This window comes from Micropterus salmoides, unplaced genomic scaffold (genome assembly GCF_014851395.1).
Source record: "Micropterus salmoides isolate LMB-PRFRI ecotype aquatic unplaced genomic scaffold, ASM1485139v1 Ms_hic_scaffold_7, whole genome shotgun sequence".
Lineage (NCBI taxonomy): Eukaryota > Metazoa > Chordata > Actinopteri > Centrarchiformes > Centrarchidae > Micropterus > Micropterus salmoides.
This window is the reverse complement of record NW_024044459.1, coordinates 38,948,367-38,963,962: the sequence shown is the minus strand read 5'-3', so window position 1 is coordinate 38,963,962 and position 15,596 is coordinate 38,948,367. Positions and strand designations below refer to the sequence as shown.

Sequence of the window (15,596 nt, the reverse complement as noted above, 5' to 3'; positions counted from 1 at the left end):
AAAGAATACGCAGTGGTTTTAAAGGAAAACACAGCGGTGGATTTAAAAGACTATGCAGTGGTTTTAAAGGAATACACAGCGGTGGTTTTAAAGGAATACACAGCGGTTTTAAAGGAAAACACAGCGGTGGATTTAAAAGAATATGCAGTGGTTTTAAAAGAATACGCAGTGGTTTCAAAAGAATACACAGCGGTGGATTTAAAAGAATATGCAGTGGTTTTAAAAGAATACGCAGTGGTTTCAAAAGAATACACAGCGGTGGCTTTAAAAGAATATGCAGTGGTTTTAAAAGAATACGCAGTGGTTTTTAAAGAATACGCAGTGGTTTTAAAGAAATACGCAGTGGTTTTAAAAGAATACGCAGTGGTTTTAAAAGAATACGCAGTGGTTTTAAAAGAATACGCAGTGGTTTTAAAGGAATACACAGTGGTTTTAAAGGAATACACAGTGGTGGTTTTAAAAGAATACACAGTGGTTTTAAAGGAATACACAGTGGTGGTTTTAAAAGAATACGCAGCGGTTTTAAAGGAATACACAGCGGTGGATTTAAAAGACTATGCAGTGGTTTTAAAGGAATACACAGCGGTGGTTTTAAAGGAATACACAGCGGTTTTAAAGGAATACACAGTGGTTTTAAAGGAATACACAGTGGTTTTAAAGGAATACACAGCGGTGGATTTAAAAGACTATGCAGTGGTTTTAAAGGAATACACAGCGGTGGTTTTAAAGGAATACACAGCGGTTTTAAAGGAATACACAGTGGTTTTAAAGGAATACACAGCGGTGGATTTAAAAGATTATGCAGTGGTTTTAAAGGAATACACTGCGGTGGTTTTAAAGGAAAACACAGCGGTGGATTTAAAAGAATACGCAGTGGTTTTAAAGGAATACACAGCAGTGGATTTAAAAGACTATGCAGTGGTTTCAAAGGAATACACAGCGGTGGTTTTAAAGGAATACACAGTGGTTTTAAAGGAAAACACAGCGGTGGATTTAAAAGAATACACAGCAGTGGATTTAAAAGATTATGCAGTGGTTTTAAAGGAATACACAGCGGTGGATTTAAAAGATTATGCAGTGGTTTTAAAGGAATACACAGTGGTTTTAAAGGAATACACAGCGGTTTTAAAGGAATACGCAGTGGTTTTAAAGGAATACACAGTGGTGGTTTTAAAAGAATATGCAGTGGTTTTAAAGGAATACACTGCGGTGGTTTTAAAGGAAAACACAGCGGTGGATTTAAAAGAATACGCAGTGGTTTTAAAGGAATACACAGTGGTGGTTTTAAAAGAATATGCAGTGGTTTTAAAGGAATACACTGCGGTGGTTTTAAAGGAAAACACAGCGGTGGATTTAAAAGAATACGCAGTGGTTTTAAAGGAATACACAGCGGTGGTTTTAAAGGAATACACAGTGGTTTTAAAGGAAAACACAGCGGTGGATTTAAAAGAATACACAGCAGTGGATTTAAAAGACTATGCAGTGGTTTCAAAGGAATACACAGCGGTGGTTTTAAAGGAATACACAGTGGTTTTAAAGGAAAACACAGCGGTGGATTTAAAAGAATACACAGCAGTGGATTTAAAAGATTATGCAGTGGTTTTAAAGGAATACACAGCGGTGGATTTAAAGGAATACACAGCAGTGGATTTAAAACATTATGCAGTGGTTTTAAAGGAATACACAGTGGTTTTAAAGGAATACACAGCGGTGGATTTAAAAGACTATGCAGTGGTTTTAAAGGAATACACAGCGGTGGTTTTAAAGGAATACACAGCGGTTTTAAAGGAATACGCAGTGGTTTTAAAGGAATACACAGTGGTGGTTTTAAAAGAATATGCAGTGGTTTTAAAGGAATATGCAGTGGTTTTAAAAGAATACACAGTGGTTTTAAAGGAATACCCAGTGGTGGTTTTAAAGGAATACACAGTGGTGGTTTTAAAAGACTACGCAGTGATTTTGAAGGAATACACAGCGGTTTTAAAAGAATACGAATTAGTTTTCAAAGAATACACAGCGGTGGTTTTAAAGGAATATGCAGTCGTGGTTTTAAAGGAATACCCAGTGGTTTTAAAGGAATATGCAGTGGTGGTTTTAAAGGAATACGCGGTGGTTTTAAAGGAATACACAGCGGTGGTTTTACCATCTCCAGGCAGACTATTCTGGACTTTATGGAGAAATTACTTGGCAGAAAATGTGGACAGATGTAGACAGATTCTGTCTTAACAACAAAGTAACAGAGGTTTCCTTTAAGGTATTACATCGTATATATCCCGTAAAGAAGAAGTTGGAGAGATTTAGATTGAATATTGAGTATTCTTGCACATTCTGTCAATTACATGAAGAATGAATTGGTCATTTGTTTTATCAGTGTAAATACTGTAGAATGTTTCGGTGGGATGTTGAACTTTATATGAAAAGGAAAACTGGACAAATGTTTCAGGAAAAAGACGTCAGTTTTTTGTACACTTGGTATTATTATTAGGGAAATTCCACATCCACAAGAAAAAATTGACTGACTCCAAACCACACTTTGGACACTTCCTCCAAGAACTGTGTCAGTATAGCACCACGATTAAAAACGTTAAGAACAAGAAGGAAATCAAGACTAACTGTGTGTTTGACAAATTTCCTTTGGACAGATAATATATTACTTTGACCCACTTAACCCTTATTTTATTTATTTAGCTATGTGCTTCCTTTGTTATTTTCTCTTCTTAGACAGCTGCCCCTGACTGTCTTGTGTTTTAAATGTCAATAAAATAAAACGACGTATTGCATATATTACATATTGTGATAAAGCCCCAGATGAAGAATGACGGACCGACGAAGTCCGGTTTGATGTCTTCATATTTATTCTTGTTCCCAGGAAACGCAGACCGTCGGATCACTGTTAGAATAATAATAATTATTATTATTGTTAGAAGAATGAAATAGTTAAGCTAAAAAGACGTCGGTTTACGGCTCGTCCCGTGACGTCATCAGAGCGCGTCACTCCCGGCTGATCACCGGCGCCATGAGGCGGCTCTGTCGGACCGGAGCGACCCTGCTGTTCGGGGCGGGGATCGGGGCTTCAGCGGGCCGCCTGCTGAGCTCCAGAGGCGGGGAGGAGGAGGAGGACAGACCCGCTCTGCTGAGCAGAGTCCCGGTGATCCCGGTACCGAGAGTCCAGGCCTCCGAGCTGACGGTGAGGCTGCGTCATCACGCACAGCGTAGGGCTGCTGGAAGGAGCCGGTGGAAAGTGACTTCTCCCTAAAAAATACGTTTGGTTCAAGAGAAATTAATTTGTCAACTGTAGCTGTTTGTTTTACTTTAGAATATGTTGCCCTGAGCAGACAAAGAAATCAATAAAATGTCCTTTAATGTGCCAGAAAATAGACTTTGAGCTGAGGGGGGGTCTTACCCCACCCCATCCTGAACATGTTCACGTGTTAATGTTCCTGATGAATATTCATTTTGTCGCTCTGCATGCTCCTTCATGAGGCTTCTGATTGGTTCTCCACCCGTCTGCCCCTCAAGCACACTATCCTCACAATCTGAGGAACTTAATCCAACTTTTAGTTTCTCAGTGTGGCACTCTGACTGACAGGCAGGAGGGACTTCCTGTGGTGCATTATGGGGGATGAGTCTGTGTCTGACAGCAGATCGGGGGGGGGGACATCCTCCTCCTCCTCCTCCTCCTCAGCTTCTCTGGCCTTGCGGATCAGTTTGTTGAGCCTCCCCCCCCCCGGAGCAACGAGGGGTTCAGGGTCCTGCTCATTTCAAAACAAAATGTGTTTATTCATCCTGATACCTGCAGGATCAAACCTGCGTCTTACTTTGAAAAGGACTTCCTGTACAGTATTTACCTGTTGTCTTGTTGTCCAGGTGACTCCAGGTGGGACAGGAGCGGTGATGAAGTACGGCTTTCCCTCATTGGCCAACATCAAGACCAGAGAGTCCTACGTCACCTCGTACGACCCCCGCACACGCACTGCATCCTGGGTAATAGAGAGGCTAAACCCCGCCTCCCTGACCGGCCCGTCAGACAGGAAGCGCTGCGATTTCAAAGAGGACGACAGGTGAGACAGGAATAAACAGGCAAAACAGCTGGAAATAGGTAGAAACAGCTGGAAACAGCTGGAAACAGCTGGAAAAAGGAAGAGACAGCTGGAAACAGGTAGAAACAGCTGGAAAAAGGAACAGACAGCTGGAAACAGGTAGAAACAGCTGGAAACAGGTAGAAACAGCTGGAAACAGACAGCTGGAAACAGGTAGAAACAGCTGGAAACAGACAGCTGGAAACAGGTAGAAACAGCTGGAAACAGGTAGAAACAGCTGGAAACAGACAGCTGGAAACAGGTAGAAACAGCTGGAAACAGGTAGAAACAGCTGGATACAGGTAGAAACAGCTGGATACAGAGAAAGCTGGAAACAGGTAGAAACAGCTGGAAACAGGTAGAAACAGCTGGATACAGAGAAAGCTGGAAACAGGTAGAAAAAGCTGGAAAAAGGTAGAGAAAGCTGGAAACAGGTAGAAAAAGCTGGAAACAGACAGCTGGAAACAGGTAGAAACAGCTGGAAACAGGTAGAAACAGCTGGAAACAGGTAGAAACAGCTGGATACAGAGAAAGCTGGAAACAGGTAGAAACAGCTGGAAACAGGCGGAAACAGGTGGAAACAGGCAGAAACAGGTGGAAACAGGTAGAGACAGCTGGAAACAGGTAGAAACATCTGGAAACAGGCGGAAACAGCTGGAAACAGGCGGAAACAGCTGGAAACAGGCAGAAACAGGTGGAAACAGGTAGAAACAGCTGGATACAGAGAAAGCTGGAAACAGGTAGAAACAGCTGGAAACAGACAGCTGGAAACAGGTAGAAACAGCTGGAAACAGGCAGAAACAGGTGGAAACAGGTAGAAACAGCTGGATACAGAGAAAGCTGGAAACAGGTAGAAACAGCTGGAAACAGAAAGCTGGAAACAGGTAGAAACAGCTGGAAACAGGCGGAAACAGGTGGAAACAGGCAGAAACAGGTGGAAACAGGTAGAGACAGCTGGAAACAGGTAGAAACATCTGGAAACAGGCGGAAACAGCTGGAAACAGGCGGAAACAGCTGGAAACAGGCAGAAACAGGTGGAAACAGGTAGAAACAGCTGGATACAGAGAAAGCTGGAAACAGGTAGAAACAGCTGGAAACAGACAGCTGGAAACAGGTAGAAACAGCTGGAAACAGGTAGAAACAGCTGGATACAGAGAAAGCTGGAAACAGGTAGAAACAGCTGGAAACAGACAGCTGGAAACAGGTAGAAACAGCTGGAAACAGGTAGAAACAGCTGGATACAGAGAAAGCTGGAAACAGGTAGAAACAGCTGGATACAGAGAAAGCTGGAAACAGGTAGAAAAAGCTGGAAACCGCTGCAAACAGGTAGAAACAGCTGGAAACAGCTGCAAACAGGTAGAAACAGCTGGAAACAGGCGGAAACAGCTGGAAACAGGCGGAAACAGCTGGAAACAGGTAGAAACAGCTGGATACAGAGAAAGCTGGAAACAGGTAGAAACAGCTGGAAACAGACAGCTGGAAACAGGTAGAAACAGCTGGAAACAGGTAGAAACAGCTGGATACAGAGAAAGCTGGAAACAGGTAGAAACAGCTGGAAACAGACAGCTGGAAACAGGTAGAAACAGCTGGAAACAGGTAGAAACAGCTGGATACAGAGAAAGCTGGAAACAGGTAGAAACAGCTGGATACAGAGAAAGCTGGAAACAGGTAGAAAAAGCTGGAAACCGCTGCAAACAGGTAGAAACAGCTGGAAACAGCTGGAAAAGGGTAGAGACAGCTGGAAACAGGCGGAAACAGCTGGAAACAGGCGGAAACAGGTGGAAACAGGCAGAAACAGCTGGAAACAGGCGGAAACAGGTAGAGACAGCTGGAAACAGGTAGAAACAGCTGGAAACAGGTAGAAACAGGTGGAAACAGGTAGAGACAGCTGGAAACAGGCAGAAACAGCTGGAAACAGGTAGAAACAGGTGGAAACAGGTAGAAACAGGTGGAAACAGGTAGAGACAGCTGGAAACAGGCAGAAACAGGTGGAAACAGGTAGAGACAGCTGGAAACAGGTAGAAACAGCTGGAAACAGGTAGAAACAGCTGGATACAGAGAAAGCTGGAAACAGGTAGAAAAAGCTGGAAACCACTGGAAACAGGTAGAAACAGCTGGAAACAGGTAGAAACAGCTGGAAACAGCTGGAAACAGGTAGAGACAGCTGGAAACAAGTAGAGACAGCTGGAAACAGGCAGAAACATCTGGAAACAGGCGGAAACAGCTGGAAACAGGCGGAAACAGGTGGAAACAGGTAGAAACAGCTGGAAACAGGTAGAAAAAGCTGGAAACCGCTGGAAACAGGTAGAAACAGCTGGAAACAGGTGGAAACAGGTAGAGACAGCTGGAAACAGGTAGAAACAGCTGGAAACAGGTAGAAACAGCTGGAAACAGCTGGAAAAAGGTAGAGACAGCTGGAAACAAGTAGAGACAGCTGGAAACAGGCGGAAACAGCTGGAAACAGGCGGAAACAGCTGGAAACAGGCGGAAACAGGTGGAAACAGGTAGAAACATCTGGAAACAGCTGGAAACAGCTGGAAACAGGTGGAAACAGGCGGAAACAGCTGGAAACAGGCGGAAACAGCTGGAAACAGGTAGAGACAGCTGGAAACAGGTAGAAACAGCTGGAAACAGGCGGAAACAGCTGGAAACAGGCAGAAACAGGTGGAAACAGGTAGAGACAGCTGGAAACAGGTAGAAACATCTGGAAACAGGTGGAAACAGCTGGAAACAGGTAGAAACAGGTGGAAACAGGTGGAAACAGGTAGAAACAGCTGGAAACAGGTAAAACAGTTGTATGTTGTTCCTCAAATGTGAGTTGCTTTAATTAATCTCGCCCCCCCCAGTGTGCACATGTTCCACAGAGCGACCAGCGCTGACTACAGAGGGAGTGGCTTCGACAGAGGTCACCTGGCTGCTGCAGCCAATCACAAGTGGAGTCAGAAAGCCATGGAGGACACCTTCTACCTGAGCAATGTGGCACCGCAGGTGTGTGTGTTCTGTGGAGAACCAGCGTTTAATGTGTGTTCTGCGGAGAACCCGAGTTTAGTGCGTGTGTTCTGCGGAGAACCCGAGTTTAGTGAGGGTGTCCTGCGGAGAACCCGATTTTACACGTGTGTTCTCCGGAGAACCCATGTGTTCTGTGGAGAACCCGTGTTTACTGCGTGTTCTGTGGAGAACCCGAGTTTACTGCGTCTGTTCTGCGGAGAACCCGAGTTTACTGCGCGTGTTCTGCGGAGAACCTGAGTTTACTGCGCGTGTTCTGCGGAGAACCCGAGTTTACACGTGTGTTCTATGCTTGTGTTCAGAACCCTCACCTGAACCAGAACGCCTGGAACAACCTGGAGAAACTGTGCCGCTCTCTGACCAAACGTTATCTGAACGTGTACGTGTGCACCGGACCGCTCTACCTGCCCAGGTAACCCGTCTGCTTCTTCTTCTGTGGTGTCTGGGTGCTGTGTGGGAGGGGCTGCAGGATGACATCAGGTGTGCATGTCTTTCAGGCAGGAGGATGATGGGAAACTCTACGTCCGATATCAGGTTTTAGGACGAAACCATGTTGCCGTGCCGACGCACTTCTTCAAGGTGAGTCCACCTGTCTGACGGCGATGAGCTCACCTGTCTGACGGCGACGACCACCTCACCTGTTCCGTGTCTTGTCAGGTGCTGATCCTGGAGCAGGCGGACGGCAGGGGGGTGGAGCTTCGGTCGTATGTTTTACCGAATGAACCGATAGATGAGAAGGTTCCTCTGGAGCGTTTCCTGGTTCCCATAGAAACCATCGAGCGAGCGTCAGGACTTCTGTTTGTCCCGAACATCATGAAGAGGACCGGCAGCCTGCACGCCATCACCGACCGCTAGACTACACTGCCCACAATGCACTGCGGCTGACACCATGTCCAAACTGCTGCTGATCATTTATTTATAATTTAAATGTTGATTATTGAGGCTCATCAGGTCATGTGACGTCCACGTTTGTCTGAATGCTGATTTTTCTACAGAAAATAAATATCAAACCAGTTTGATTCCGATTAAAACTGGTTTCCATGGAGATGAAAGTTAATAAATGTTTGAAATTCTGAAATCTGCATCCACTGATTTGTTTTAACCCATTAATGAACTCCAGACTGTCAGTCTGTAAACGAGACCTTCCTGTTTCCACTGCCTTGTTTTATGTTTAGATGTCAAACATTTCCTGAACCGCTGCAGCTGGTTTCAGATCAGTGTCTGGCTTTAAAGTCGATCCCCAGATCCACCTGAGGAGGCGCGACCGTCTCTGGTCCAACAGTAAGTCTGCTGCTAAAATGAAGAATGAAATGTAGAATCACAGAAAGCAGTTTGGAGCTAACGTCATGCTAACAGTAGCCTCATGTCTGTAATTCTTTAGACGCACAAATCACGAACACATCATCACTGAATGTCTTTTAAGTTAAACGTGCTCCTCGCTTAGTCCACGTGTCCCCATCTCAGGGCCAGTAGAGTGGATGACTCTCCAATAATGTGCGGTCACATGACCAACGGTGTCTACGGTTACCCAGAAACAAAGAGTGGCTAAAATCCCCCCGCCCTCCTCTGCTGTTGCTGTAAAGTAAGAATGCTTTCAAAAAACAGACATGTTAGTAGAACGCAAAGTGAGAACCTCCGTCAGATCAGTATCTGGTGTGACCACGGCACATCAGGGGTCTGACATTAAACCAATCAGGTGCTGATGGATGATGAAACTGCTGTGAGGAGCAGCCAAGACAGTTTACTGTCAAGAGACAGACACCAGGTGGTTACACTGATTAGCAAGGTCCCCCAGGGAACCTTTGAAGGCAGACCGGGGTTTCCAGGTGTGCTGTCCAAGGTCTTCTGAAGAAGCACAAAGAAACGGGCAGCGCTGAGGACCACAGACCAGGACCGTCCTGCAGCAGATGAAACATGAGCTGATCTCCCTTCACAGTCTGAAGGTGTCCAGCAGACATCAGCTCAGAGCTGCAGGACACAGGGGGACCCCGGTCTGGTCAGAAGTGGCCTTCATGGAAGACCACACAACTGAACTCTGCAGGAAACACAGGAACTGGCAGCAGGATCTGGACGGATTAGTCCACATGTGAAATATCTGCAGCAGGTTGTTCACCAAAGGGCTGGCGGAGGGTCCTGCAGGTCTGGACTTTGGGACCTGAGTCCAGGCAGATACCTACCCATCATGCAGTTCCATCAGGGAGGCATCTGATTGACCCAAAATGTATTCTGCAGCACGACAGCGAGAGTCATTAAGAACCATCTTCAGCTTAAAGAACAAGGAGTCCTGGAAGTGATGGTGGCCCCACAGGGCCTTGTGTGGCCCCCACCAACATCATCCAGTGTGTCTACAGGAGGAGAGAGAAGCAGCTGAGGCTGCCTGACTCCACAGGAGGACTGTGGGGAGTCTCCAGGAGGTCTGGACCGACCCACCTGCAGAACTCCTTCAGAAACTATGAGCAGGTGGACCTAGAAGACCTGAAGGCAAAAGGGGTCACACCAGATCCTGATCTGACTTTTCTTCTGTTCACACTCTTTACATTTTGTTATTGATCAATAAAATCTGAACGTGTTTGTGGAAGTATTCGGACTTTACAGCTGGAACCTTCACACAGTGCTGTGTGAGAGATCCACCTTCATTAAAGTCACAGAACCTTTAACGTCTTTGTAACTTTTTACTCTCCTGAATCAGCAGCAGCTAGATGAACATGTAGCCGAGGGGTTCTGTTCACTCTGGGTTCTTTGTGTTCTATTCACTGTGTTCTGTTCACTCTGGGTTCTTTGTGTTCTATTCACTGTGTTTTGTTCACTCTGGGTTCTGTACACTCTGGGTTCTTTGTGTTCTATTCACTGTGTTCTGTTCACTCTGGGTTCTTTGTGTTCTATTCACTGTGTTCTGTTCACTCTGGGTTCTTTGTGTTCTATTCACTGTGTTTTGTTCACTCTGGGTTCTGTACACTCTGGGTTCTTTGTGTTCTATTCACTGTGTTCTGTTCACTCTGGGTTCTTTGTGTTCTATTCACTGTGTTTTGTTCACTCTGGGTTCTGTACACTCTGGGTTCTTTGTGTTCTATTCACTGTGTTCTCTATGGGTTCTTTGTGTTCTATTCACTGTGTGTTCTGTATGTTCTGTTCACTCTGGGTTCTTTGTGTTCTATTCACTGTGTTCTGTATGTTCTGTTCACTCTGGGTTCTTTGTGTTCTATTCACTGTGTTCTGTTCACTCTGGGTTCTTTGTGTTCTATTCACTGTGTTCTGTATGTTCTGTTCACTCTGGGTTCTTTGTGTTCTATTCACTGTGTTCTGTTCACTCTGGGTTCTTTGTGTTCTATTCACTGTGTTCTGTTCACTCTGGGTTCTTTGTGTTCTATTCACTGTGTGTTCTGTTCACTGTGGGTTCTTTGTGTTCTATTCACTGTGTGTTCTGTTCACTGTGGGTTCTGTTCACTCCGGGTTCTTTGTGTTCTGTTCACTGTGTGTTCTGTTCACTGTGGGTTCTTTGTGTTCTATTCACTGTGTGTTCTGTTCACTGTGTGTTCTGCTCACTGTATGTTCTGTTCACTCTGGGTTCTTTGTGTTCTATTCACTGTGTGTTCTGTGTGTTCTATTCACTGTGGGATCTGTTCACTGTGTGTTCTGTTCACTCTGGGTTCTTTGTGTTCTATTCACTGTGTGTTCTGTTCACTGTGTGTTCTGTTCACTGTATGTTCTGTGTGTTCTATTCACTGTGGGTTCTTTGTGTTCTATTCACTGTGGGTTCTGTTCACTGTGGGTTCTTTGTGTTCTATTCACTGTGGGTTCTGTTCACTGTGGGTTCTTTGTGTTCTATTCACTGTGTGTTCTGTTCACTGTGGGTTCTGTGTGTTCTGTTCACTGTGGGTTCTTTGTGTTCTGTTCACTGTGTGTTCTGTTCACTGTGGGTTCTTTGTGTTCTATTCACTGTGTGTTCTGTTCACTGTGGGTTCTGTGTGTTCTATTCACTGTGGGTTCTGTGTGTTCTGTTCACTGTGTGTTCTGCTCACTGTATGTTCTGTTCACTGTGTGTTCTGCTCACTGTATGTTCTGTTCACTGTGTGTTCTGTGTTCTGTTCACTGTGTGTTCTGTTCACTGTGTGTTCTGTTCACTGTGTGTTCTGTGTGTTCTGTTCACTGTGTGTTCTGTGTGTTCTGTTCACTGTGTGTTCTGTTCACTGTGTGTTCTGTTCACTGTGTGTTCTGTGTGTTCTGTGTGTTCTGTTCACTGTGTGTTCTGCTCACTGTGTGTTCTGTATGTTCTGTTCACTGTGTGTTCTGTGTGTTCTGTTCACTGTGGGTTCTGTTCACTGTGTGTTCTGTATGTTCTGTTCACTGTGTGTTCTGTTCACTGTGTGTTCTGCTCACTGTGTGTTCTGTTCACTGTGTGTTCTGTATGTTCTGTTCACTGTGTGTTCTGTGTGTTCTGTTCACTGTGTGTTCTGTTCACTGTGTGTTCTGTGTGTTCTGTGTGTTCTGTGTGTTCTGTGTGTTCTGTTCACTGTGTGTTCTGTTCACTGTGTGTTCTGCTCACTGTGTGTTCTGTATGTTCTGTTCACTGTGTGTTCTGTGTGTTCTGTTCACTGTGTGTTCTGTTCACTGTGTGTTCTGTTCACTGTGTGTTCTGTGTGTTCTGTTCACTGTGTGTTCTGTTCACTGTGTGTTCTGCTCACTGTGTGTTCTGTATGTTCTGTTCACTGTGTGTTCTGTGTGTTCTGTTCACTGTGTGTTCTGTTCACTGTGTGTTCTGTGTGTTCTGTTCACTGTGTGTTCTGTTCACTGTGGGTTCTGTTCACTGTGGGTTCTGTGTGTTCTGTGAGAGGAGTGGATGAGCCTGTGGGGTCGGATCCCTCAGGGTTCTGATCAATAATCTGAAGTGTTGCTGTTTGACAGAAGCGGCTCACACAGATGTGAAAAAAAAATCACTTCATTAGAAAGTTAAAGACATAAAACCTGAAAAGTTACAGAAACTCGAGTCTGAACATCGACTCATCAGACAAAGTCTTCGTCCACTTCCAGTCAACAGGTTCTGTTCAGTCCGACTCTCACAGGAAGTTCATCCACAGACAGCCAATCACATGGAAGGAGGGGAGGGGCCTACTGTTCATCCCACTCAGTGTCTGTCTCTACACTCATCTTTGTCCTGATTGGCTGTTGTCCAGCTCTATGTAGTCCTCGTCGTCATGAGAGCTCAAGACGTCCGACAGCAGGTACCGGTTCTCCTCCTGCGCCTCCTCCTGTTGCACCTCCTTACTGCTGAACCTCCTCAGCTTCTGCTTCAGGACAGGAACCACTCTCTGCTGCAGGAAATCGATGATCTCTGAGTAAAGAGGAAGAGGAAGTTAGGTACGTGGACTCTGTAGTTTCTCAGGGCCCTGCCTAATCGGACCGGTGAGGGACCATTCCAACGAGGTGGTGTCCAGCTAACCAAGGGGGCTTTGGAGCCTGTAGTGATGCCCCCCGCCTGCGAAACCCTGTAGTGACGCCCCCCATAACCCTATATTCCCTTTAGATACAACGACTGCAATAGCACAAAATTATCAGAGAATTAAATGTGGACTCTTGTAAAGTATTCCAGGCAGATAAGGTATTACAGTAACTTACAGTATAATCAAGTATTCCAGGGAGATACGGTATTACAGTAACACAGTATAATCAAGTATTCCAGTACTGACCTCCGTAGGATAAACTGGTCCAGTTGGGAACTCCGGAAACTTTGAGTCTGTGGAAACTCTTCTGGACACATACAGGAGTCACTGTACTGAAACGCAACAACACAGAACTACGGTTACTGCTACTGGACTACAGAGTATCAGTACCTTATTATTGCTACTACTGTTACACACTAATACTACTGTCCTGGTATTTAAGAGGGTCCCCCTGGGGTGGAAGGTGGACGTGGTGAGGAGTCACTGCCGAACAACCCTTTTAAAGTAAAACACTAAGACAAGTTCTTCATCCACACTGCATGCCGAAAGTTTTCACCGCGCTTCACTTTGTCCACATTCTGTTCCAGCCTTATTCCAAAATGCATAAAATTCCACAAACAATAGCCCATACTGGACAGAGCTCCAGTTGTCTCTGTGGAGAGAGGAGGAGCTTCCACAAGAACAACCATCTCTGCAGCGCTCCACCGATCAGGCCTGGATGGTAGAGGGGCCAGATGGAAGCCACTCCTCAGTAAAAGGCACCTGAAGGACTCTCAGACCACAAGAAACACAAGTCTCTGGTTGGATGGAACAAATATTGACCGCTTTGGCCTTAATGGCGTCACATCTGGAGGAAACCAGACGCCGCTTATCACCTGGCCAACCCCATCCCTGCAGTGAAGCATGGAGGCGGCAGCATCGGGCTGAGGGACGTAGTTCAGGAACTGGGAGACCAGTCAGGAACGAGGGAAAGATGAACGCAGAGATGTACAGAGACGTCCTTGATGAAAACCTGATCCAGAGCGCTCTGGACCTCAGACTGGGGCGAAGGTTCATCTTCCACCAAGACAATGACCCTCAGCACACAGCCATGATAACAAAGGAGGGGCTGCAGGACAACTCTGAATGTCCCCGAGGGGCCCAGCCAGAGCCTGGACCTGAACCCGACTGAACATCTCCGGAGAGATCTGATTTTTAATACATTTTCAAAGACTTCAAACAAACTTCTTTCACGTTGTCATTATGGGCTATTTGTACAGTTTTGAGGAAAATAATGAATTTGATTTTTGGAATAAGGCTGTAACAAAATGTTTAACGCTGTGAAAACTTTCCAGATGACCAAAACTAAACCTGTCAGCAGCTTCGTGTTTCTGTATCTTGACTGATCAGAGCCAATCAGGAAGCCCAATATGAGCGTCTGCATCATCGTTTTCACCTGTAAGCACTAACACGCTGCTCCGGAGATTAACACCAAACCGTGGTCAGCAGCCTGTTCAAACTTCTCCGTTTGAGGTGTGAGTTAGAACATTTGAAGGACTCTGGGCACCTGTTGGACCCGATAGTAACACTGAGCGACGGGTGCAGCTTCTGTTCAGGAAAGTGAACGTGGTTTCAATGGAGGAAGTGAACACCTGCACTGACTCTCCGTTTGACCCTTTGACCTTACCCGACAGTCTCTGCGACCTTGTCCCAGTCGACGTCTGCTGCATCTTCCACCTGCATGTTGTACAACCTGAAACACACAGTTATTCATTTTTAATGCTGGAGATGTTGGACGGGGTTGAGGTCAGACCAGTTTCTTTATGGCGCTGCTTTGTGTTAAAACAGGAGAGACAGGGCAGCAGAGCACTTCGAGATCTTCACATTTAAATCTTAATGTGATCTCTGGGTGTCACACTGTTTTACCAGACACCCTGTCCACATACATGACTGGTTACAGCCTGTATTGGCCTTTAAAATAAAACATGTCCACAGGGAACAGCAGCTACTGTTGGAGTTTTACTTTCAAAGGAACCATGTAAAATCATACAGCTGTGTCCTGTTTCAGGTCTTATGTGCTCTTACGTGTTGATCAGATTAATTTTAGCCTGAAGTCCTTCAGTTCCTCTGTTGAAGGTGCTGACACCAGGAGAAAGTCTCCACTTCAGAATGGAGAACCTGAAACACACAAAGACATCATACACCTGAACACCTGTACTCCTGAATGGTGTTGAACTTTGATCTATCAATGGACTGTTTGTGAGCTTCCTGTTTGTTGACAGTTGCCGGGACATCAACAGACCTGCTTTCTCTTATTCATTAAAATAATGTTATATCTTTCCACAGGTGCAGCGCCACTTGGCCGCCGGTCCGTGGGTGAACTAAACTCTAGTTAAAGGCGATTTATACCTTTGCGTCAAATCTACGTCACAGCCTGAAGCGCGTCTTCCTAAAACTGTAACTACACATTGTGGCAACGCAGAACATGAGACCTGTGATTGGTTGGCTTGGTAGCGTCGTATTTCCTGCTACGCATTTCCGGCTTGTCCTTCTAGTTCTGCCTCAACAGGTTCAAGGGTAACTGCAGAGCAACGCAGACACCAATGCACATAAATGCTCACGACGACACGTAGACAGCGTGGACTGTGGCGTCGACTGTGGCGTGGACTTGACACAGAAGTATAAACTGGCCTGAACTAAACTCACCTGAAAGTTAGTAGTTAAATTATTTAGTAATAATTCTGTAAGATATATTTTAATGTTTTCTGTAGCCTATAAAGAAAATATCTAGCCATCTGAAAAGGCCTTTAGGATCATAAATCATTTTATCTTCATGTTTCAGTATCTGAATCATCCCAGTACAGGACCAGTAAAGTTTATAATCCAGACCCAGCAGGTGTACTGACCACTTGAGTCGACACTGGCCCCAGGATCTGGTCCCAACCTTCTGACTGATCTCCTTCCAGGGTAGGTTGTTAAACAGCTGGTCTCTGGTCAGACCAGAACCTTCGGGACTATCCTGGACCAGGACCTCCAGGTGAGCCTTCAGAGCCTGCTTCAACCTGGACTCCTCATCTGGAGTCCAAAAACCACG

The 15,596-nt window shown here is 45.5% G+C and overlaps 2 protein-coding genes across 4 annotated transcripts in view; one reads left to right on the top strand and one right to left on the bottom strand.

Moving 5' to 3' along the window:
* Positions 1-2,979: 2,979 nt before the first annotated feature.
* Positions 2,980-8,163, top strand: endog (endonuclease G). Its single transcript, XM_038704069.1, has 6 exons — positions 2,980-3,187; positions 3,868-4,061; positions 6,926-7,067; positions 7,388-7,497; positions 7,583-7,664; positions 7,743-8,163. The coding sequence occupies exons 1-6, from the start codon at positions 3,017-3,019 to the stop codon at positions 7,938-7,940; spliced, it is 897 nt and encodes a 298-aa protein (XP_038559997.1). The 5' UTR covers positions 2,980-3,016; the 3' UTR covers positions 7,941-8,163.
* A 3,840-nt stretch (positions 8,164-12,003) lies between these two features.
* Positions 12,004-15,596, bottom strand: part of LOC119891926 (transcription termination factor 1-like) — a 16,981-nt gene continuing 13,388 nt past the window's right edge. For all 3 annotated transcript variants that reach the window (XM_038703919.1, XM_038703920.1, XM_038703922.1), the window contains exons 7-11: positions 15,409-15,596; positions 14,588-14,680; positions 14,190-14,255; positions 12,770-12,855; positions 12,004-12,414 (exon numbers count right to left, since the gene is read on the bottom strand). The exon at positions 15,409-15,596 is cut by the window's right edge and continues 8 nt beyond it. In XM_038703919.1, coding sequence (XP_038559847.1) covers positions 12,227-12,414; positions 12,770-12,855; positions 14,190-14,255; positions 14,588-14,680; positions 15,409-15,596 — 621 coding nt within the window. In that variant the 3' untranslated portion in view covers positions 12,004-12,226. The remainder of the gene's footprint in view (positions 12,415-12,769; positions 12,856-14,189; positions 14,256-14,587; positions 14,681-15,408) is intronic.

Excerpts from the sequence above, each read along its gene's own strand:
- endog (XM_038704069.1), top strand. The coding sequence starts at position 3,017 with ATGAGGCGGCTCTGTCGGACCGGAGCGACCCTGCTGTTCGGGGCGGGG. Across the intron at positions 3,188-3,867 it reads TCCAGGCCTCCGAGCTGACG|GTGACTCCAGGTGGGACAGG; the intron begins GTGAGGCTGCGT and ends CTTGTTGTCCAG. Across the intron at positions 7,665-7,742 it reads TGCCGACGCACTTCTTCAAG|GTGCTGATCCTGGAGCAGGC; the intron begins GTGAGTCCACCT and ends GTGTCTTGTCAG.